The sequence below is a fragment of the Blennius ocellaris genome (assembly GCF_963422515.1).
Source record: "Blennius ocellaris genome assembly, chromosome: 13".
Taxonomy (NCBI): Eukaryota; Metazoa; Chordata; class Actinopteri; order Blenniiformes; family Blenniidae; genus Blennius; species Blennius ocellaris.
Genome location: NC_137662.1, coordinates 13188013 through 13213752, shown reverse-complemented (window position 1 = coordinate 13213752; position 25740 = coordinate 13188013). Strand labels below are relative to the sequence as shown.

General features: G+C 38.6%; 1 protein-coding gene across 1 annotated transcript in view; it reads left to right on the top strand.

Moving 5' to 3' along the window:
- eys (eyes shut homolog) overlaps nucleotides 1-25740 on the top strand; it is a gene marked incomplete at both ends in the record, with an annotated part of 166040 nt that overhangs the window by 15395 nt on the left and 124905 nt on the right. The window contains 11 exons of the mRNA XM_080507410.1: nucleotides 756-860; nucleotides 5591-5730; nucleotides 7170-7333; nucleotides 7486-7739; nucleotides 9137-9241; nucleotides 14988-15110; nucleotides 16934-17047; nucleotides 18876-18998; nucleotides 20138-20245; nucleotides 24636-24758; nucleotides 24862-24975. Coding sequence (XP_080363536.1) covers nucleotides 756-860; nucleotides 5591-5730; nucleotides 7170-7333; nucleotides 7486-7739; nucleotides 9137-9241; nucleotides 14988-15110; nucleotides 16934-17047; nucleotides 18876-18998; nucleotides 20138-20245; nucleotides 24636-24758; nucleotides 24862-24975 — 1473 coding nt within the window. The remainder of the gene's footprint in view (nucleotides 1-755; nucleotides 861-5590; nucleotides 5731-7169; nucleotides 7334-7485; nucleotides 7740-9136; nucleotides 9242-14987; nucleotides 15111-16933; nucleotides 17048-18875; nucleotides 18999-20137; nucleotides 20246-24635; nucleotides 24759-24861; nucleotides 24976-25740) is intronic.

Below are 25740 nucleotides of genomic sequence, written 5' to 3'. Positions count from 1 at the left end.
GCTTTGTTTTTGCACGTTAAATTATGAAGTAGAACCAAAAAAAAGTGTAATAAAGCCAATGCAATTACTTGCTTATACTGTATGTAATCTAATACTGTATATAAACTATGCATCTAAATCAAATAAATACATACCTTAAGTTATTACTGTAACATAAAGTAACAGTTGGGTAAATGTTTTGTTGGCATATCTTTATTTCTGAAAATTCAGATGCATGTCATCACAAGTTTTTAAAATTAATTTTAAGAAAAAAATGTAATAACTGCAGTCAATAATTCAAAAATACACGACAATCAATATTTCATTAAGGGTACAAAATATGGTTATGGGTTGTGATTATTCTCTTTTCTTCTGTTCAGGAAAGTGGGCTTAATTTAGCTTACTTGCCTGAACAGAAGAAAAAGAATAGTTATTAATGAACTCGAGGCATAATAACCCTAATTGAACTATTATGTGATTCAGGTAATAAATTATTACATTATTGGCAAGTTGTGACATTTTTGGTGATTATTACATTACTACAGACAGTATTTTCAACAGAGCACAGCCATGGAAATCGGGGAAAAGCAACTTGTGTCCTCCTGTCACAAAGAGAATACTTAAATTGATTCAGAAGTAAGCCTCTGGTAAAGTTAATATTTTGCAAGACAACGGACATGCTGCATGTTAGACGGTATTACAATCTGTGACTATGTTTCATAAAGAGACACTATGTAAACACAATTAATTGTGTTTTATTCAACCTCTCTTCTCAGGACCAAAGTGCGAGATGGAGCTCAATGAGTGTGATTCCAGTCCCTGTCAGCACGGCGCTACATGCTCCGACCTGCTAGGAGACTACGACTGCCGCTGTCCTACAGGTAGGTTGGGCTACGTCCAGAACGATAGCGGTGTGATGGACATTCTAAGTGGTGTTTGTGTTCACTGTGGCAACAGGCAGCACAGAAAACTTAATTTTTTCAAACTTGTCTGCAGTGTTACTCCACCATGGACCCCCTGTGGTCCTCTCTTTATAGACTCAAAGCCAAAGGATATTTGCTTCTGCCAGCTGGGTCCCTACAATGGGATTCATCCTGGCAGTAAAAAATCAAGTAAAAATCATATTTTGTCTCCTATATTTTGTTTACTGAAAATATTCCTGCTTGAACATGTTTAATGTATTCATTCTACTTGAAATTGTATATTACTCTTCAAAATGTCTTCTAAAACATAGAATGCATTGCATGATAAAAAAAAAAAAAATTGGCATTTTACGATGCATTAAATGAGACAATGAGGTAGCCAGGGTCTTTGCCACAATATTCACAATATCAGTTTACAGTCTTGGCCTGTGATTGACAGCTTAGACAAATCACCAAGCAATTTTCCAGAGTGCAGTAATACAACCAAGTTACGCAAATAACATAATATGAAATTCAGAAATAGTATAATTTTCCAATAATTGCTTGCTTGTGCCTCCCTGGCCTGGTCTGAATATAAATTCACTGATGGATGACGCGCGGGAGCTCTCTGTTGTTGGCAGTGCATCGTTTGTCTGTCTGGCGATGACTCCTGCCCACTTCAGCGGAACATCTCTCTGCACGCACAGAGCAAAGACACAGTGGGCCGAGCCGCTCTGTGTCCAGGTGATGTTTGCTTCCTCACAAGAAACTGCCACCGATATTTTTAGCTCCTGTTCACAGCTCTCATGTCGGAGGCACATTGGGGAAATGTAACACTGGTGGTAATGAAACTCTGTTTGTTCACTCGTGTTCAATTAAGCACCAAAGCACAATACCGGTGTTAATGACACACAGGTCACAGAGTCTGTCCACCTCATCAGCTGCCAAAGCAAGGAACATTAGAGTCGCTATTTTAGGGCGACTTTCAAAGAGGCGGTTGTATTTTCATCAACTGTTGAACTGTGTCAGCCCTTGAAGTATCCAGGGTTTGACTTTGTGTAGAGTTAAAAGACAGTTGAAGACTGCTTGAAGCTTTTTTGCATGTTATATTCAGAGCTGCAGAAAAAGGAAAGAGTCTCCTCTTCTCCTCTAATTCAATTCAATCCATTGAACTAGCCACATTTACACTGTTTTCCATGAACATATTCCTACATCCGGAATGTACTAGACTAAACATTCACATTTCAAACAATGGAGCTGGCTGATTGATTTGTTGATTTGACTCATATTGGTGCATCAGGTTGACTTTGAGTTGAGTCTGTGCCAAGAAGTGCTGAATAGACTCTAATAACCGTTTCCAGGCATATATGCATATATGTTTGTACGATAGTCACCATAAATATTTGTGATATTTTTGGAGTGTATAATAAGAGACAAAGAGACTGGAAACATTTAAACATTTGCAGCTATTTTATTTTAAATTCTGGGTTGTTGGTATTATAGCAATTAGCTTTATAATTTCACTCCTAAAAAAACAAACCAAAAATTGCATTGTAGTCTGCCGGTCTGCTTAAAAGGCAATGACCACAATTATCAGAAAAAGAAAGCGAGATCCTGGAATAACTACAGGGCATTTTCTGGTTTTTAATGCACTGATATGGTAAGCTGATACAATATCCCTAAACCTGCACAAATGTAATATCGGGTTTTTAATTATGTAAATAGTTTGAGTGGTACCATTTCTCCTGTATTCAAAATACCTCTCAACACTTCCATAAGTTGGCACATAAAAAACGTGCAGTTACACAAGCCTGTATTATGTGAATGGGGCACACCCCGGACAGGTTGCCAGTCAATCTCATAGCTGACACACAGACGGAAAAACAAAGTCATACCCATGGGGGATTCAGAGGTTCCAGTTCACTTAGCAGGCATGTCTTTGAATTTTTACGGAGGGTACTGAAGGAAACCTTTACTGACACAAACAGAGCTTACAATGACCGGGTTTGAAGCCAAGGCATTCAGAAAACACAATCAACTAAGTGATGATAACATATAAACCTCACGCGAACAGTTTATGAGCAAGTGAAACATTACAGACTGACACTTTGAACCCTTTTAAGCATAATCACATTTAATTGGCCAGCAGGAATTGTCTTAATATTGGAAAGCATTTAACACAGAGGTTTTTCTTTATAACAAATAAAGTTCTGAGTTTAAAAAAAAATAAAATAAAAAATGGCCTTTTTTGGATGAGCATCTCTTGCAAAGTCTGTGGTGTTCAAAGAATGAAGAGCTGCTTATAATGAAAATAATACATTTTATTTGTAAAGCACTTTACAGTTACACTTACAGAAAAAATCTCAAAGTGCTCCATGTGAGGATACAGACACTAATAAAATATAAGATCAAATCAGATAAAAACATTCATCAAGGTGTGACGTGTGAGGATTAGGAAATAAAGGCTTATGTCATTGGGGTTATTGAGTGGGAACCTCCCATCACAGATGTCAATTTGAATTAGACCCATGACACCCCAGAGGGCTCAACGGTTATCATGCACCACCCCCGTTACACCTGCTCAGAGAACCGATGAGGACTGTAGCTGTTCATATAGCAGCAAGTCTGTATATTTAGGTTCTCTACAGGCCTTAATATAATGACTGAATTTCTCCTGCCAGATTGTGAATATAAACAGTAAATCGAAACTGCACATTTTGATTCCAAGCTAAAAAGCTCCTTGTGATATAAGATGATTATACAGCTGCTAGAAAGTACTGTTTGACCACTGACTTAACACTGATTTTTGCTATATCTCCTATTTCCCACTTGAGATTGATGTCCATACTTTGCACACAAGCTGTTGCCTTTTCTTTTCAGCTTGAGCCATCCGTTGCACTTTTCAGATGCCTCTGAAACTGCTTTTGCAGCCAGCTGTAATCCCCGATCATGAATCCCTAACTCCCTGAGTAAACTGCTACTAGATGTGGCCACAGATCCATTGAAACAAAATTCCACAAGGCGTACCCTGCTTTTGTAGAGTTGCTACTAAATCTCATCTGTAATCTCAGTAAACCTAAGCTTCTTCCACTCGTACATCTCATCTGCTGCATCTTTGTATGTTGAAGTGAGTTCTGCCATGTAGGAAAATAGTCCACTGAGTACTGGACCACACTAAGCAAAGTCTTAAGACATGGTGAGAATTATAATACTTTTCCTTTCCAATCCCTACCTGCCCTTGAATGTACTGTACTGCATCAGTAATGCTTTTATATCTGACACAACTCAGTGGTTGTGTAAGTTCAAACTAATGTCATGCGTCCTCATGAGGCGCACCTTCTTAGCATGTGATTGGACTGCGTTTTGCCTTCAGCTCTACCTTAAGTCGTCTTTGCATAATTTAAAAAAAGTGCTGTGAAAACTTTCCCGTGAAATTTTTGTCCATATTGACATAACATAGTATTGTGCTGTCTGCTGCACATCCATGTCCCATTCCACCACACCTCTACGCTATTAGATTGAAATGTGGTGACAGTGGAAGCTATTTGGAGTGCAATGAAGCAGTTTAGCAGTTTGAGATGATTTGAGTTCTGTAACATGATGAATTGAACTGCTGGAAGTTGTCATCTGAAGAGCAGTAAACTTGGGTCATAAATGGACGGACATGGTTAACAACAATACTCGGGAAGGCCGTGGTGTTTGCATGAAGCTCAGTCAACTAGGACCTAAAGTGTGCCAAGAAAAAAATCCCCCATACTTGACATCAGGCGCTGCAGCAGCTTGCATCGTTGATACGAGGCAGTGTGGGTGTTGTTTGCACCAGTTTGAACTCTACCGTCTGAATGCCACAGCAGAAAACAAGATTTTATTGGACCAGGCAAAGTGTGTCAATTTTTTTATTGTACAATTCTGGTGCGCTTGTGCAAACTGTAACATGAGTGTCTTGTGCTTAGCTTACAGTAGGACTCAGTGTGGTCTTCTGCTGCTGTTATACCATCGACCGTAAAGTTTACTGTGTCATCACATAAAAACAAAACTACTTCTCTCTGGATTTATAAAAAAAAAAAAAAAAAAAAAAAAAATGTTTACTATTCTCCGTGAACCGTATAGATGGTTGTGTGAAAATCAGGTAGGTTAGCAGTTTCTGGAAAACTCAGAGCAGCTGGCACTAGCAAATGTTCCACATTCAAAATCACTTAAGTCACTTTGCTGTCCTGTTGTAATCCTCAGTTTCAATTTTAGCAGGTCATCTTGTTTACATACTGAAGTACATCGAGATATATAAATATGACTGACTGAGTAGAGTTTTATGTTTGCAAGTAGTAGAACACGTTTATGACTTCTAATTATTGCATGGGTTTTCTTGTTGGAACATGAAAACATTTCTACTGTTGTACTGACCAGCCATTGTTTTCAACCACAAACTATGATAATGATTATGATTATGAATGAGTGATAAAGAAAGGAAAGGAAAACAATTATGGAAATGTAGAATATGTAAAGCACTGATTCTGTTGTCGGACTGATTTCAGATCTTCATACAAGATCTCAATGAGATCTATTAAACCATCTTCCATACCCTTTTATGCTGTAAGGTGCTGGAGCCAATCCCGGCTCACAATGGGGGAAAAAAAGCAGGGTACACCCTGAACAGGTCACCTGTCCTTCATAGATCAGTCAGATAACCTGTCTTCAATGTTCTCTTTCAGGTTTCCAAGGGAAAAACTGTGAAGTTGACCTTGATGCTTGTGCTTTCCTCAACGCTACATGTCCACCTCAGACCCAGTGTTTGGATCTCCCTGTTGGCCTTGAGTACACCTGCCGGGCGCCTTGTCCTCAAAACCTCAAAGTGGGTTAACCTTGTCAATGGTTTTTTTTATTTATCAAAGAAGCAAGGGATTCTAGTATTAAATACAAGAAACAAGGATACAATAGTCACACCGGGCTACAATCATACTCACACCAATATTACATGATGAATTCAACAGGGTGACACAACTATGGGTTGAACTGTGTTGCCTAACTTTTGGGATGTTAAAAAAAGTTAGAGGCTGTGACATATCTTCAAGACGTCACCTCAGACTGAAACATAACACTGAGAAGGTATCAAATATTAATTTAGTGTCAGTATTTCAAAAATGTGGGATAATCCTTTGTTATACACAGGGATAAAAATAAGCATAAGTCCCACAGGAAGATTCACAGCAAATGCGCTAATCCATAAACACAGCAGTCAGATGGTGTTGAAGCTGTACAGTATGGTGATGTGGTGGCGGGCATAAAGTTGTACTAAATTCTTGACTAATGAGGGACATTTTGGAACATTTGTTTTGAATTATTCTGCATGAAGCATAAACCAGTGAAAACACGAGCTATTTAAAGATTCACATCTATTGCTTGACGGCATCCATACAAAACACCTGGTGAGTGATGATTTACATATTTTTTTAGTTTGATAATTGTTGTCAACTTTTATCCTTTTTTTCCTTCAAACCTATTCATAAATCATTTGTATTTACTGTTGCCATGTTGGAGGAATATAAAGGTGAAATTGTGGGATTTAGACAGATTTCTACCTTTTCAAAAAGGTAGAAATCTGTGCAAGGCTAAAATGGCCTTTGCCATGAAAGGACAAGTGTTTCTGAAGATTTCTGATACATGTATATCTAAATGTGTTTCTGTCCTTATGAATGAATTTTTCTATACAAAAAGGCAACTGAACCTGAACAGAAGAGCTACTTCACATGACAGATGGAAAAGATCACTTACTGTGGAGTTGGCCCTTGCACAGAAATGCCATTATGTCTGCATTATACAACTCTCCCTAAACCAGCGCTTCCTCTGCCCCTTTTGTTCACTTTTACCATATAAATGTACACATGCAGCACACACACACACACACACACCCACCAACTCACACACATACACACAGAGCAGATAGCAGGCCACTATCTTTTGTGTTACAAAGAGCTCTCGGGAGGTTGAGCCCTCAATTGACCATTGATCATGTCTTGTATTACATGATGTAGACGCTACATGGAATACTGAGTGAATCCAATGTAAAGCATGAATCAGTATTCATGACTGTGTCATGGGGCTGTAATGAAGCTCATTTTTAGGCAGCCTGAAGCAAGAAATGATTAGGACTTGCATTGTAAAGTAGTGGTTTTATTTTCAACTACACCAAACTAAGATGAATCTGAAGCATTTCCATACAAACGATAGAAGTTGCACAAGCTGGAATTTTTCATGACGTACTTGTCTCATCAATGTGTCTTCTCCAAACAGCCATGTGCCAACAGGGGACGCTGTGTATTGAATAACGCCAGCAGCTACACCTGCATCTGCTCCCCTGGCTGGTCTGGTCAGGACTGCCGTGTAAATGTCAACGATTGCATCCAGCATTGGTGTCAAAATGGAGCCAGTTGTGTGGATGAGATTGATGGCTATAGGTGAGTTTTCAAATCTCAATTGTCTTCAGGGCATTCTTGCACCAGAATGTCAATGATTGTAAAAGCCGTGGCATTCGCTGCTCTCTTCCTTTGGGGCTGAGAGACTTCTTTCTCTATACAGTGTTAAGATATTCTCTTTAATCTGTTGCAAGCTGCCTGTGTCCCAGAGGATACACCGGTGTCTACTGTGAAGAGGACATTGATTACTGTGTTGGCCATCGCTGCTCTGAACATGGCGTTTGTCTGGACCAGCAGTATGACTTCACCTGCCGCTGCACACTTGGGTTTGAAGGGCCGCTCTGTGAAGTGGAAACAAACGAGTGCAACAGCTTTCCCTGCTCAACTGGTGCCACCTGTGTGGACCTAATCAATGATTATAGGTGTTCCTGCCCCCCAGGCTTTGAAGGTGCGAGCCCATCTCTCATAGCCATTATTGTGGCCCGCGACAAGAATATCAAACTATGGAGTTGATCTTCTTTTTTGTTTTGGTGAAAATATGAAGGTAGTGTGAGCACAACATGCAGCATTAAACAGTAACCGTTCAAAGAATGAACATTACAACTGTGCACATTAGTGAGCAGATAGATTATATATTTGAATTATTATACAACATGCATAGCGACAGTGTTGGGATTTATGTTCTTTAATAATTCAAATAGGTTTTCTTGAGGATTAAAAATGATACATTTCATTAATTTCAATTTAGCAACGCATATTGTATTAACTTTCAGCTTCATATATTTAAATGATAAAAAAAGGATTTCAAATGTGATTAGCAGTGTTACACTTTCAATCATTTTCATGTGACCATAGATGCCATATCCACAAGGTTTTGTCTTAATTTTGTCCACTATTGTCTTAATTCTTCAAACTGTATTCAGGTTTTAAAAATGGAATGGGTATATTAGTAAATACTCTGCTGCTGCTGACCTAGAGGTTGGGGCATTAAGCACCACTGTAAGTCCCTGAAGGGAAATGAGGAAATTCACTGTTGTAAAATGTATTATTTAGTCCTTTCCAAAAATGGCAATTTTGGCCAGTTTTGACAATAATGTATGAGAATGTTGAAACTCAACACAAGTGGTAATGATTATCAAAGGCCGGCTTAGTATCATGCGAGTCACAGAGGCTGTAGTATCTGTGTCCTGTAAAGAGCAACAGTCAGTAGCTACATTAATTATGTGGGTACCTCTCAGTTGGTGATTAACAGAGCGGTTGCCAGTGCATGGGGTCATGATGGCAAAAGGCACAATTACCTTTGGTGTAGACAGCGGTGCAGATGGAGGAGCAGTGCCCGAGGACGTCGGGCTGTTAGCTCTCTATGAGCTCTGTGGCTCATGGAGAACTAAGAGGTCTGAAATATTGCCAGAGGCCAGACCTAGTGGAGCTTTAAATTTGTCAGTAAAATCTTCAATCAATTCCACATCTAACACTTGCCCTGAGGATACTAAAACCGAGGTTGCACCATTTATGCATGCATACAAGCTGCAACATGCTGAACACATAATCATTCAATCATATTTTGAGCCAGCGGAATCAGAAGTAATCAGCTGCCTCATGAAATAAAATGTCGCCAATAAACCAATCGCTGGCTTATTGAAGACGTGGTCTGAAGACAATGAACGTAATTCTGTGCTGCTGTGTGTGTTCAGTTCTGTTGTTGTTGCTGCACTGCTTACAAATAGAAGTTTGTACACTATCAGTGTCAATTTTCCTCCAATTGAGATTAGTATTGGAAGTCTATTTTACATACTGTTCAATGCAAGTTTAAGCAAAGTTTGTTCTTCTATATTCATCCTTCAGGTAGGACCTGCTCTGAGAATGTAAACGATTGTTGGTCGCAGCCTTGTCTAAATGGAGGCTCTTGTATGGATCAGATAAATGACTACATTTGTCACTGTCCTCTTGGTAAGTACCATCTACTTGCATGTTATTGGGCATGTCTACAAAAATATCATACTATTAATTTTCCGAACACTCTACCCTGGGAATACATGGAAATGTATTTATCTCACCAGTACATGCAACTTGTTTGTTTACTTTGACATTTCACTAAAATGCCCTTCAGGCAAAAGACAAAGAAAGCTATTCATTTATGTCTTTAGAAAGTTTGAATGCAGGCTTTTACACAAGCTCCACACAGGAAAAATAGAGGTGATAAATCTACATTATGGATTGAGGTCAGAATAAAAATAATTATTTCTTTTTCTCTATTTATCCTTGAGAATCAAGGTTAACATCAATGTCTACAGATCTGTGATAAAAAGCACTATTTGTTTTGTTCACTACTAATAGATGCAAACATGACTTCACCTACCATGATTTATTTTAGATTTTGTTGTTGGTTTGTCCCCTTAATCGAGTGACATGTTTCTCACATTTCTGCATGTTTGACATTTATTTAGAACACATGTTCCAGAAAGGATCCATAATCATTGGAGGAAGGTGTTTGTTTCCATTTGTGTGCAGTTGATTTTACTATGCCCCCCGGTAATAAAATACTTAATCACTGCTTGATTGCACTAGTCAGGAAGCAGCATCCAGCCCACTTGGCATCACAACTCCAATGTCACATTCAATTGTAAACAGCCACAATCCACAGGGTGAGATTTAAATATCTAAATATTTACCATAAGTGTTGACAGAACATGGAAACATGGTGGCATTGGGCACTTGATCAAGTTTGGTAAATTACTCTTTTAATGTATTCCCAAAAGGATAACACAGAAGTATTAAATGTTATATACTTGTTTGAATACGCCTACCTTCCCGTTGAAATCATACACATTGATTTTGTCTGGCAGCGTCTTTCGTTTGTGATGGAACATTCAGCATCCAAGTCCAATATGATGTGCTTTCCTTGACTCGACTTCCCAGCATAATGAAGACAAATGTAGTTAAAGTCATCCAAACATTTACTAGCTTGAAACATGTGCAATGCTTTTCATATGGTGTATTTTTATGACATTATGGGAAGACAAAATGCATCACTGTAAATAATCTACTTATGCCATTTTCTGCCTTTTGGACAAATTAGATTTAGGCAAAACCAGAACACCAATGTGTGACTAAAGCCTCCATTACTGCTTTAATCACACTGACAGATTTATAGACAGGTGTTTTTGATCACTTTATCCTTTCCGAAATTCAATTAAATGAATGGTCTGTCAAGTTTATGTGTTTCCTCCCACAAAAACAAGAATACGATGAGTAATTTCAAACTCTTCATCCTCAAACCTTACTGCTATTGTTTACCCTTTTGTCCCCACAACACATTATGCAGCACAATATTTTTGTGTTGTACACTTTGACTTGTATTGTTTCTCAATTTTATTTCATTTTTTTTTTTTTTTACACCTGAAGGCTATTAATGGTTTCCAAAGTGGATGGCCAGCCTCTCCTGAGGTTTCCTGGACTCGGCCGTTGGGAAAATGTTGGAGTCAGAGTGATGCCTCATTCTCCACATGATTTTTGTCTTTTCACACAATTAATGATAATATAATGAAATAAGCGTAGCTAAAACTAGTCAATTTCATAAGAACACATTTCAGAACAGAAAAATAGTTATAAATGTAACATTTTAGACAGTTACAGACGACATGTAAAGACTTATTTCTGGCAGAAGAGTAAATATCATTGTTATTGTCTATGGATCCCAACAGCCAGCAACAATGTTATTTTACAATGTGGAAAGAAAAAAAATTTAAAAACTTGAGAAAAATCTGTTAAATAAACATTTGCGACTTCTCTTGAGTTGTAGTTGAGGGAGCGCTCATCCTCTCACCTGCTTCTGAAAGATTATTCAGGTTGGTTAAGCCTTTAAATTTGTTTTGATGTTGACAGGGGGGAAATAAGCATCTGGATCGTAATCAAAATGCTTAATGATTGGCGGTTGCCCTACTTAGCTGATGGCAGTCATGTTTTTTGGAGAATGCCCAAGTCCCGTCAGGACTGCGTTTACCCATGAACAAAGTCCTCAACATTTAAATTTGTAATGCTGTTATTTCACTTGTTGTGACCAGACTTTGCAGCATGACTTAGCTTGTTCTTGTCATATGAACCTGTTTACAACTGCAACTTCACATTCAGCAAATGTGATGTTTTATTCAAGCCATCAGGTACTTAAAGTTTAAACGTGATTTCAGGAGTATGTTTTAGTATGACAGTGTAACATGTACCCTCACTTCCATTCACTGACTCATTCAGTTTTCTTCACAGAAATTTAGCAAAGCTAAAATAAACTTCAAAATCAACCTTTTCCAAAGATGTTTTTTTTTTTTTTTTTTAAGGCACTAACGCAGGGGGGAAAAACTGTTTTTCATGGGTGTTTAAAAAAATAATATAATTGTAATTTGTGAATCTTTTCTGATCTGCCCACATCACCTTTTCCTCGTCAATCACTTTTTTATTTTTTTTTTTTAGCTGCTCACAAGTTTAAAAAAAATGTTAGGAGCTATTTTGTGTTGATAGGGCACACTTTACCCTGCCTGGCTTTGGGGCCTTTGTATTTTACTGTAGCTCTACCAAATTCACATTTTGCGAGGTTCGAAGTCAAATTAGCATTTGCTAAGCGAGTGACTATCTCCGTTAGTACTTTTAGGTGCTCCGCCCACGTGGAGGTGGACACCACCAAGTCACCCAAATTGACTCCAGTTGAATCAATTTGGGTGATTCAACTAGTCGTACTAGTTGACTCTAAAGTCAACTAGTACGACATTGACAGAGCTTTTATCAGTTTGGGTCTTTCAACTTCAGTTTGAGGGTATTCATATACAAATCAAGTGAACAATGTTGGAATTATGCATTTTATATGCCTTTTAATTAAACCTGAGGTACTTACGGAAACCAGTAAAGGCATAGATATAATTACCACTTTTAATATTTGTTCCAAATGATTGAATCCACAGACCCAACAAGATGCTTGTTTTCCTTTATTATGAGAACACTTTAACTTCAGTTGTGTCCATAACATGTTAAATTCATTTTCAATTTAAATGCAGAATATTCCATTTCAAAGTCTGGTTGCTTTTGTTGTATGCTTTGGGACCTCTGTCCATCTGCACAGTAAAACCCTGTTCAATGTTCTAAAGCATTTGGCTGAATTTGAGCACGTTATTGCTCTAAATTATTCAGAATTCTCTCTCCTGCTTTTGTCAGCTGTCATCAATAAATACAAAAGTAGTTCCAATGGCCAGTCATACAGACTTATTAGACTACCACCATGCTTCACTGAGGTGGTGGTGTGCGTTAGAGTTTGAGCCGTTCCTTCCCTTCTCCACAGTTTTTCTCTTTACTTTTCTCTTTTATTTCTTTTGGTATAAATTGATGTTTCTCTCATCTGTTCAGAAAATGTTGTTTCAGAACTGCAAAAAGCTTTCTCATATCTGTGTTAAGCATCCATTCTATTTTTGATTGCTGACTTTGACACAAATGCACTGACCTTCTGGAGAGTGGTCTTGATCTGGTCAACTATTGTGAAGACTTTTTCTGCAACGGGAACACATTCTGTTGCCATGTTCAATCTATGCAGCCTTCTGTTTTTTGTGAGGTTTTTTTGTGCTAGTGGTAATTTAAATATTTGTATGTCATATGGACTTTATCTAAATAGATTTCAATTAAATAGATTAGACAAACCTTCATTAATTCCACATGTGAGGAATTGCACATTTACCATATCAAAGTTGGAATGAGGTCTCCAAACAGTTGTTCACAAATTCAAGAATGGAACGACCCACTTGAAAATCATAAAATCCTCCAGGGCCATCTGACACTAATATCCACTGATATCCACCATTTGATCAAAACATGAGAACAGTTTTCCTCAGACATTTGTTCAACATGTGAAAAGATTACCAGGCATATTTTTCAACAAAGTCATTATGCTGTTCATCACTGCTGGAATGCTGGTGAGAGTATTTGAAGAGTCAAAACATAAAAGGATGATACGACCTACGTTCCAATGTTTTGTTGAAGTCTGTTTCCCACTCATACATAAGGTGTCGTTTAACATTGGGTGGCACAGCACAGTGGGAAACCAACTTCAAGAAAACATTTCCTTAATCCAGGTCAAATAAAAACCAAACCAAACATCCTATTTGAACCCGTTTTTAAAAGTTTTCAATAGAATTATTCACTTCCATCCATCCATCCACCTTCTTTCCGGCTCACTCTGTTTGGGGCCGCGGTGGCAATATAAAAGACCAGAGAAGCTCAAGCATCCCTCGTCCCTACAACTTACTCCAGCTCTTCTTGGGGGACCCCAAGCTGCTCCCAGGCCAAGACAACAATATAATCTCTCCAGCAACTCCTGGGCTGACTTCAAGGCCTCCTCCCAGGTGGACGTGCCTGGTAAACCTTTAAAGGGAGTGAACCAGGGGGTATCCTAGTCAGATGCCTGAACCACCTCAATTCTAAACTGTATTGCAAAATGTAATATTAAATTGAATATTGAAACCTTTCAATGTACTTTATATAATTTACGCCTTATGGGTTAGACTACGACCAACACTTTGGTAGCCACTGCTCTAGACCTTTTATCTGCTCTTTTTTAATGAACTAATGAGGGAATAACGCAATAAGAACAACCATAGCAGCTAATTGTCCCATTATGTTGGCCCCTTTTGAAGGCAGGGAGGCATGTTTAGGAAAAAGTCAATGTAAGTCACTACATGCAGTTTGCACATTCGTAAAATGCACTTTATTGTATCGACAGATAAAAGGCATTATTTTCAAAAAAAAAAAAAAAAAAAAAGTGAAAATATAAAATAGTGAGTCCTTTTGTTTTCCTTCAGTAGAGATGGACTGAGCCACGCGTAACTGTCTGATAGAATAGGGAGTCCCATTTGGAGATAGTGACACTGTAAATGTGACATTCCTTCATGCAACATTAACCTCGGAGTGAATTGCATGCACAATTGGTTATTAAACACTTCTGAAACACTCTGTTGGAGGCAATAGCTGTCCATTAACTAGTCAAGGCAATACATAATATGATGGAAAAAGGGTAGTTGGAAGGTCATCAAACATCAGGATAAATGTGTTGATGTGAAAGCAGTGGCTTTGGATACAGGTAAGAATGTAAAAAAGAAAAGCCTGCTTTCACAGAAATTAAAAATTAATATAAATGGTTTTCTCCATTCACATCCTGTTACAAACATGAAATACAATGTAATATGTGAGCTTTTGGTCTGGTCTCTAAACCATGTCACGTATCTGGTGCAGGTTATGTGTGTTGTTCGTGAACAAAAAGCAAAATAATCCATTATTTGTGCAAACACATGTAATGAGTATTGGTCGGCCCATCTGTCTGTGCCTTATTTACAACAATAGATATTGACACGTGTATCTATCAGTGACATGCAGATGTTGCTTTGATGGGGCAGATAAATGTGATATAGATCAGTCTTGTATGGTAGGTCTCTGTCAATGATTCACTCAATTAGCATACTGCACAGAAGGTAGATTGCAGTGGGAAGAATCAATACCCCCATTAATCTGCTAAAGAAAAGGTGTCTTTACCCAATAAAATATAGAGCCATGAAGACGTTCCACATATTGTGTGCCGCTGTTATTTCATGCATTCAGGCCTTGTTTCTCATTTCCTAAAGGTTGACTGAATTCTGTTGTTTCATTGTTAACTTAATTTTGTCATCAGGATTCAGGGGGAAAGATTGCTCAGTGGATATTGACCTTTGCTCACTTGGAATGTGCAGCGAGCATACATTAATATGCTCCGAGACCAAGGATGGACAGAACGTCTCCTGCACATGTGAGAGAGGTGAGCAAGACCTTTAACAGGTAGAGGAGGAGTACAAGGAGAGAATGAGAATCACTGCAGCAATCACACTTACCGACTTGCATGATATTGCAAGTTGTTTCTACTGTAGGACATGATGATGTACACCGATGTTCTCATTGGTCAGCTACAAAGTAGAACATATTTATAAAGGACCCCCACCCACCCTGGACATCATGTTGGCCTGCTAAAAAGAGTTTCCGTAATTGTTGAATTTACGCCAATAAGCTGATGCTTAAAAAAAATAAAAAAATCATATATTCTAATTTTGTAGGTCAAATCCTTCTGATCCATTTTCATACAGATCATCCTTATGAAGGTGATCATGTCTGCAGTCACTGCTAAAAGTGACATGAATAACACAAGAGTGGAAGAGCCTTGACCTGCTAGGTACTTTGAGGCTTGCCAGCAGTGTCTGGGCTTCAGATACTTGCAAGTCAGATCTGGATCTGCCATAAGTGACAATGTGTCGGTGTAGGGCTGGCTGTACATGTACAGGAAGCTGTGCAGGGTGTTTCTGCATGCAGTTGGGGTGCCGGAATAGAAACATTTTGCTTGCTGCGCTGACCATAATTCAGTCGACGGTACACCACAGCAGCTCCGGTGTCTATTTTCAAATGAATGACTATTACATGGAAGTTCATGTAACTCAATCAATAACCGTAACTTCATTACTCTGGTTGCATTTATGCTCGGTGGATGTCAAAGTGAAGGATTGTGAGTGATTTCTTATGTAAATCAAAGCAACCTGCGGCGAGCTGCTCTCCTCAGATCACTTCTCAAGGGCAAACTGAGAGATGCCGTCTCTGTCTCGATGTTTCAGGTCGGCTGTCTTGGCATCCACATTATCTAATGCCTGCCAACTTAAGGTGTTGCAAAACATGTTACTCATACCCTCTCATGCTATACTTTGTATCCCACGCTTTCAACTTTTTGACCTATTTACTTCCACTCTTGTTTTTCCTACATTTCGAAGTCGATTAAACTCTTGAACAGCAGATTTTGCTGGACAATAAATGCTTTTTCATACAGAAAAGACATTTTGACAATACTTTAATTTAGTTTCTGATTAGCATATTTAAAAATGAGATTTCTCCAGAGCAAGACTTGTTTTTTATCCCAAAAAGCACCAATATTTTTTTCATGTAAAGCTCTTCTGGGCAGGTTTTTGCAGTACAGTTGTATTTTGTTGTTTTTTTGTTTGGCTTTTCTTTTTGTACCGTGCCACTGTTGTATTTTTGTGGCAAAACAGCTTATCCAACAGCGCAGCCACCTCTCTGGTGATGGTTTTTAGCCATTTTTTGCAGCAATCTTAATTGTTAATGATCATCTTTACACTCCTCTGCTTGCTTTAGTCTTTGGCCCACTCATAATGAATACTCTATAAGTGTGATGTTAACCCACATACTGCCTGTGTAGCACCGGAAATAATGTGCTCTACACATTTTTATGTTTCTTCTCTTTAAGTGTGTGTGTGTGTGTGTGTGTGGGGGGGGGGGGGGGGTGCACTGGTGCATGTTATTTGTTTCATGTGGTTCTCTTTGTGTATAGATTGACTTTGATCTTGAAAATCACTGGATTTGGCTTGTTTAATGTAATAAATCAGAAGGGCAATGACTGGCTCTTATTAAACATGATTAAATGATCCAGTGAGCTGAGTCTGCATGTGCCCATTGAGTGCTTTGAATCAATATGAGCTTTGAAAACCAGCTTTTGTTTGTGAAAACAAAGTCACGCTGATCCTAATTGGCTGAGGAATGAAACCAGTGGAAAACAGTGATTCCTTCATTTTTTTTCACCTGCAGGATTTGGAGGTTGGTTTTGCGAAGTAAATTTCAACGAGTGTGAATCAAGGCCATGTCTGAATGGTGGTATTTGTGTCGATGGCACTGACCTGTATCAGTGCTTGTGCTCTGAAGGTAAGTTTTCAGTACAGTTACGTCCCCTGATATCTTGAGGTGATACAATTAAGTGGTTAATTCAAACTTTTGTCAGTTGTCTTAAGTGTGCAAAAACCTCATCAGAGCCCTGATGGTGTACCTCACACTTTATTGAATAAGCCAGGCTTGAACACTTTAAACACTCAAGCTTTTTGTATTCTGCTGTTTGAAGGCCTTTTCTTTATCCTTGTGGATAAATGGGCAAACAATGATGACAACCAGGAATTATTTCCTCTGCAGCAGCAGTTAAAATCTCAAAGCATGGCCCATCTAATTGTTCCCACTGTTTCAGAAACATAGAAGAAAAAAAACCTCTCAAACCATCCCAAAAAATATTGTCGGCATATTGTAACTTTACTACTACTTTTAAAAGTACAGTATGCACTCTCCCCTACATCTCATACAAGATTTTAATCCTAAAATATTTTTTTCAGCTCGTTAACATGGGCAGGGTTGTCGGCTCAGTCCCTACAGTTCACCTTTTGTCTGGTTGAGGTTTAAAAATAAACTAATCGTGAGTTTGTTCCCATTCTCTACTGAACCAGTGTGACCCCATAGTTATTTTTTTTTACCCGTTATCTTGTCGCTGCTCAAGCATAATCGAGAAGCATCACTGCCAAATGTAGAGAGTGGATTTTACACAATGCAGTCAATCTAAACTGGTTTGAATGTGACCTTATTTTTTAAGAACACAACAACCTTTATCAGTGTAAATAAGACACAGTTTTAGTTCACCAAAATGTATTTATTTTTACATTCCTCATCAATTTCTTGATTCATGGATGTACTGCCAAGTCTTCTGAGATCTTTGAGTTCAGCTCATTGAAAATTGGAGCAAAAACGAAACTGTTTTGTTTATACATTTGTTCAGTGTAATTGAGATCATCACTGCAAATGAGAGTGAAATAAACATTTGTCCATGTGAAAGAGAAATGGTGAGGCGTTTGCTGTTTTGCACCATTTGATGTTTCAGTTCACATTTAATAATTGCAAACTCACAAAATGTTCTTTTCAAACACATGACCTTGACTGCTACCTTTACGTCACTTTTTCATCGATGTGTCCAACCTTCTTGGTAGGTTTGCTTCTCTTTCTCGGATTACATAAAGTCATTCCATCACATGTCACTTGCATCATTAGTGTAAGAAGGAATAAATCTGCGCTATTTTTCGGATAATTTCTTGGTCCAGTTGACATCTTACCTATGAGACATACCTCTGATTAAACCTTGATTGTGGGTGAAGCCTGTTATGCATTTTTAATGAAGTCGGGATAATTGTCAAGTTTTATGACTTGGAGAGAGGTGGAAATTGGTTCCATGGTCAGTTTGAGAAATGATGAGAATTTGACCTGCACCGATGGTGCTGATAGCCAAGCATTAGTCATGGGCCTCCTGTAGCTGCAGTGTGTGACAGTGCTAATGATAGTCATTTTGTAGCGTGACCATGCCATGGAATATATTTATGGGGACGAAAATGGCAAGAATTGGCAGTACTCGCTTTTTCTTGATGGCTTTAACCTTTTATTTTTCAGAAATCAAATGTGCTGATTTAACATAGAATTAATTACTATGAGGGAAATATTAATCAGGTAGGCTCACAGCACACAGACTGTGACACAGTCGACTCTCTGTCATATACACTTGTAAGCTAGTGACAAGCCGGCACTGAAAAGACTTGTAAAATTTCACGACGGCAATAAACTGCTCCGAGGTGTAATTTGATTCTAATTAGTATCTTTTCATGTCTGGTGTTTACTGACATTTGCGCGCCATCTCTGATGAGATTTCTTTTTCTGTTCTTTCCAGGGTTTTGGGGATTGAACTGTGAAATCAACATTGATGAATGCGCCCACGGATACTGCGCCAATAATTCCACATGCATCGACCTGGTTGCTGACTATGAGTGCATCTGTCCTTTGGGTTTTGCTGGTTAGTTGTCTTTCTTGTCATTTTCCTAGCAGTCCCTATTGAGTGTCATTACACAGCATTGGAAGCCATCAAACTGTGTACATGTTCAGTCTAAGAGCTCATTCACCAAATTCACAATGTCTTAATTGATAATAGAGACTTTATCGTCCTGCAGCAGCGTAGTATAGCATGGATTTCCTGGGGTAAACTACAGGCTAATTTAAATCTAGATACGGTACTCTATTTATTATATGAAGTACAGCAACATCTCAGATAATACCATATTGAATGGGCCTTTTTTTTTTACTGTAAATAAGTTTAGAAAACTGTTGGAACTTGCTGTTAACGAGCCATCCAAAAGTACTTGAAATGCTGTTTCTCAAAATATACCTGCACTGAAAGCACGTTCGTCAGACAATGCTATTTACCTAAGTGACACTATGATTGCCATATGTAGATATAAATCAATGAAGAATTTACTGTTTTAAGAATAAACACATGGCGCAATAGATTGCATTGTGGGGATTATACCAAAATATGAGGCTCATTTTATTACAGTAATGTATTTTTAGGTCTGCATTTGAGGTGTCGTGTCTTATTGTATTATAGACATGTAGATTTATATTTATGAAAGTATGATTGGAAATTTTACCATAGCCATTTCCTGCACATGTTGGTTAAGATATAATTGCTCTATTAAAAGCATAGTTGTCATTCTTTTTAAAATTGGACTTTCAACTTCAGACACAGTTAGTACTTGCAGTGGAAGATCTGGCTGTCATACAACGGTAACAATCCCATTGGCTGTGTTACTTTGTACTCCATATCACACAGGTTCATGCCACTTATTCTTCTCTGCAGCAAAACAATAGGCTCTTAACTGTATGTACTTCATTACCTATAGATAATCTACATATAAAAGAGATTTCCTCTTGATTTCTGACTCTCTCGTGTGTGTGTGTGTGTGTGTGTGTGTGTGTGTGTGTGTGTGTGTGTGTGTGTGTGTGTGTGTGTGTGTGTGTGTGTGTGTGTGTGTGTGTGTGTGTGTGTGTGTGTGTGTGTGTGTGTGTGTGTGTGTGTGTGTGTGTGTGTCATTGCCCCCCCCCCCTTAAAAAAACAAAACATTAACCATATATTAACACACTTTATTTACCTCTCAGGAAAAAATTGCTCCATATCAGTCTCTGCCTGTGATGTGTACTTCTGCAAAAATGGAGGAACCTGCTCACGCAAGTTAGCTGGAGACCTGCAGTGTTTTTGCCCTCCAGGTATTAAACAAGCCTTTTTATTACACGTATCAGTATACATTTGTTATTCTCTGTTTTCATAAATGGTTCAGGCTGCAGTTGCTGGTATAATGAAAATATACACGTTCATTAGTGTGTTTTCTAAAAAATGTACTAGCCTAGAAATGCATTTAGCCATGTGTTCATTGTTCATTTCATTGTTCATTTATGCCTTTTCTAAATTCAGTCATTAATACACGTGAAAACATATTAATGTTGATTACTTCGCAATCAGCAGGAAAGCTATTTAAAAGCACATGTATACATCCACAAATGAGTTAAAATGGGTGAAAAAAAAACACATTTCAGTGTTTTACCTCTCTACGGTATGTTGTAGAGTGTTGGCTGAAATCCCGGCTTGGTTTTCGTCCTTTATACTCCAGCTTGGTGAATTATGTAAATCGGCCGAGACGAAAAACACTGGCAATGGGAGCGTTACGTGAAATCGCAATCCGTAATTTTTGCCAGATGTGGGACGGCAAAAAGATACTGTACACGGCACATCAATCATGTCTTTGATCCCACCTTTTACAGGATACCATGGCAAAGATTGCTCCTCATCAGTGAGGCAATGTGTGTCAAATCCCTGCGACCCTGAGGGGGCTTTCTTCTGTGAAGCACTAGAAAATACTTCTAGATGTGTGTGTCAACATGGGTACACTGAGCCTCTCTGCAAAACGCCTATAAACCAGTGTGGCGATGGCTTGTGTCAACATGGTTCACCGTGTATTGATCTATCATAAGGGTTCCAGTGTGATTGTTTACCAGGTTCACCATTCAGCCGGGGTTTGGCTCAAGACGGAGGCATTTCCTCGAATGAATCATGTACATTGCAGACACATTCCCAGCTTTCACTTGTTCAGCTTTCTTCTCTGTGGGAGTCTAATCTCTTTGGCTTTGAGCAACAAGACGTAGCAGCCTTATGAAATGTGTAAGTAAGGGCTCAGTTCATCAGGTCGTGAGCTGACTTCAAAGCAGTGATGACGCTCAGAAGGTCTGTTTGCCCATTCACAATTTACTGGTTTTCTGTTAGCATGTAAGAATTACTTTACTGTCAGGGGAATATAATATCAATAATCTATATTTTATTGTCTGACAGTTGATCTGTTCATTTTCAGCCTGAAAAATGTATTTCTCTGGGGGAAAAAAGTTCAACGTAATGATATAATATTGGTACTCACCAACAATCACGTCGACAAGTTCATTTGATAAACATCAGTTAATTGACTTTTGCTCAAAACTACACCAGTAGAATTGTCTTTTTTTAAAGCGTACAATTGAATAAATTTAGTCAACATATCTTTGCAGTGTCATGCCAAAATGTTAAAGTAAAAAAACGAGATTACTGAAGAATGTGACAAGAAAAGACTAGTTCTTGTGTGAATAGCTTTTTTACAATTATGTTAATATTTATTGGCAGGGCTCAGCAAATCATTTTCCCAAGGGTGTCACTTAAAATATTAGGTAGCTGAGTTCCCACCACTTGTGCTATATTAATAAATCACTTTATGTACTGTATATCGGTTGATAACATGGTTTTGATCAACGACTGTTCCTGCAAGACAAACCTTTGCGTTTTTAATGCTTATTTTACCAGGCAGTAACCTAACATCAAATAATCAAAGTTACAAGCAAAGCATAGCAATAATGGCAACATTACAAATAAAATATGATAGACACGCACACAAATGGGAAATAGATCATTAATAAACATACAAAAAGAGAAAGTCTCAGCATCTTGTGGATGAGTTATGTTACATAGTCCAGTCAGGGATGGGGGAGGAACGGGAAAAAAATCATGATAAAGAAGATAAGCCCACTGAAACAAACATGACAGTACATGAGATTCTTTATGTACTTCGTTTTATCATGATTAATTTAATATACCCATATACCCTTGAAGCTTAGCTAAATACAGTGGCTCTATGGTACACCTGCTCTGATTTCAGTTTGATTGTGAGCAGCATTTTTTTGGGGGGGGGGGGGCGAAGGCCCACATGTGACTCTTGGGTTGTCGAGGTCTGTGTAAACTCTGTATGAAGGAGCAAAACAATTGCATTCTGAATTTGTGACACAAATGACAACTATTATTACCACATGGCAAGTATTCAGAATAGTCTTGAAATCCTTCCAAATGAACTAGAACTTGTCTTTTATTTTTGTTTGTTTTGGTTGTCATTGCTCTGTTGAGCATGTGCATTGCTTGAACAGAAGTAGCATGCATGAATCTGTGTCCATCAGGAAACTAAATTTAAAGTCTGGATCTGACAGCACATGACATTCTGTACTTCTGTTCATTTCCCTCAAGTGCACTGTCACACAGAAAAGATATAAATTCTTGCTCAGCAGCTGTCCTGTGTAATCTTCTCACGCTGTCAATTACAGCACAACTCCGCAAATCTGCCCTCTAAGTGAAATTTTTTTTTTTTTTCAGTTTTATTTTTACATGCACCTGTTATGGCAGTCATTTATAAACATGGTGAAGTTGAGGTACAGAATAAAATTCAGCAGTTCCACACAAGCAAGTGGTCCTTGAAAAGCTCCGTCTCTAAAGCCCCTATTCCACAGAGCCTGAGGTTACGGTACGGCAAAGCGCACCCAGGACCAACTCTGTTGCGCGGTCCCACAACAGAAAGTACAGTAAAAATGTAGGCGGGGTTGTGAACGACTCTGAGACGTCTAAGAACACGGACGTGGCCGGCGGCCGTCCAAGCCGTGCTCTTGCAACTGAGGTTAAACTTTCTCATTGTGAACAGCAATGTCCAGCTCCTGTTGAATTTCCTTCTTCTGTTCCTGAGAGGACCAACAAGACCGTGGTGTTGTTGTGCCCCAACATTTCAATAAACCAAGTTATCAAATGAACCAGTGAGCGCAAAGTGGCACATGTAAACAACAACAGGGTTTGCGTCTGATGAAATAAATACCTCAATGGAGGGGTAGCAGAAAATCGTACCCGGCGGTCGCAGGTTCTTTCTGTACCATCCACAAATTTTCATTTTTAATTTAATTTCGGACTGCGTGAAAACCGGTCCACTCCTGTGACACTCCACGACAGAAAGTCTGTGGAACCATGGCAAAAGAGAACATGAGACCCTACTCTGATTGGTTAATTTATTATGAGTACATGTGTAATTAAAAAAGAGCAGCCTTTTTTAATCTGGCTGGATTATTCTGCTGTTAGAATAGCTTATGTGGACTTTTCCTTGAGCAGGAACACTTTGAATTTCACTTTGACCTGCTCCCTCCTCTTAAGCAGTCAGCGCTTGTTCACCAAAGATGCTAAAACTGAATGCACCAATGCTGCATGGCTATGCATGTTCACAGCCATAAGTAAAAATGCATTGTCAATCTGCAGCAGCAATGACCAAATACTGTATGTACCTATGTTAACCTGCTGGATTTGGTGTTTATGTACAATTGATTGTGTATAGTGGATTTGTCCCTTTTAGCCAGAACAGTGAATTATCGCTGTCAATCTTTGTGCCATAAATGATTTCTGTGTTACTATATTAGGTGAGTGCACACTATAGCAGTGATCAATTCATCTCCATCATAAATGAAATAAAAATTAAAAAAACACCTGCTGTAAAGTGATTGCATTGACATCAAAACCATTTACTTGACAAAATCACCCACATTTCATCTTTCTGAGCAAACTGAATAAGCAAGCTGAGATGCTTTGCACATCCAGGGACATTTCATTCAGAGGAAGGCACAGCGTGTGAAAAACCCTTGTGCTGTGCTTCAGGGGTTGTAGCAGGTGTGCGGAATCACTTTGACCACGAGATCCTTTGATGCTCACGCCAGCTAGCTTTTATACCATGTGGCTCATTGTATTGTCAACGCTTTGTTTCAGTCTTTCCAAAAAACTTCAAATGATATATTAAGAAATGTAAGCACTACTAAGTAGGTCAGTGTTTATAACGTGTTCATATAAAAAAAAAAAATAAACCATTAAGAAATCAAATATCCAAACATACGTCAGAGGGCATTTTGTAAACATAATTGTGTTAACGTCCACAATTATGACAGTCTACATTGTTTGCCCCTATGCCCAACAGCAGTCTCCATATCTTCCACACCTGTGTGCATATTATTGCTGTGACACTTCCTACAACACCCAAACCAAGTCAGCAGTAATTTTCATCACACGCTTCATCCAATGCAAAGTGGTGACACATTCATCAAAACATTGCTCCCTAACGTTGAATTGAAGTTTGCAACTCCAAAGTAAACACTTGAATATTGAGATCAGGACACTAAGAATTTTTTGTATTAATGTCGTATGGTGTTTTTAAGGCCACAGTTTGGTTGTTAAACACATTCTTTTACCAAACAGTGTCATAAAAGCAGTCTTGTCCCATCTCGGCAGGTTTAACAGGCCAGCATTGTGAGATAAACATTGACGACTGTGAAGAAGAGCCGTGTGGAGTGTTGAGTATTTGTGAAGATGCTGTGAATGGCTACAATTGCTTCTGTGCACCTGGATTTATTGGTAAGTGAAAGCCATCTCGGAAGTTATTCTTTGTAAGTTAAAGTGCTGTTTTATTCGCAGAAGCCATTTGTCAACATGTTGGACCCCTTTCATACTTTTGTAGGAAATAACTGTGAGATTGAAGTGAATGAATGTGTCAGCCAGCCTTGTGGAAACGGAGGCTCCTGCATAGATGAGCTCAACTCCTTCAGCTGCCAGTGTCCTCCTGGGATCTCAGGTATTTCATCTGCTTCTTACCATGACTGCTCAAACTTCCACGCAGCGTTTATAACTAATGGTGTCAAAGAGTGTGAGTGAATTAGGCTTGAATTTCAGAAACATATTCATCAAAACAAGTATTCTCAATCCAGAAATGGGGTCATTACTTCATGTGTTTCATCTGGTAATGATGGTGAGTAAAACTTTCCTATAAGCTCATGTTCTTAACACTGCCATTAAACCTTTATCAGAAGTACTTACAGCATGCTTAGAAGGTGGAGTGTCACACATATAGGTGCACTTTTACATGCGCTTTTGAGTAATTGTACTCGTATCTGTCCTTGTGAGCTTTTAATGCTTGAGAGCTAAACTGCATGAGCTTATAAAGCAGTGAGCCACCTGTTAATTTATGCAAAGAAAAAAAAAATTCCTGCCTGGTCTGTTCAGCCAAGCTGTGTTCTACGTGTGCATGCAATCTGTTTGGTGTTGATGCTTTGCTATTTGTACGCCAGTCAAACGTCGAGTATAACATTACTGTCTCCACACGGATAATTTCAGAAAATGGTGACGCAAAGGAGAAGCTCAAATAAACAAATCCTCATGTTTTAGAACCTAATCTTTGAAGTGGAATAATTAAATGTGTGCATTCTGATTCAACAAGCTGCATTTATAGCCATTCAGTTCACCATTCCCTTTAAATAATTAGCTCATCTTCTCATACTGTGTCAATGTGGCCATAGGATAGAGATTTGCATTTTTGGAGCCCAGAAGGATGATCATGTCC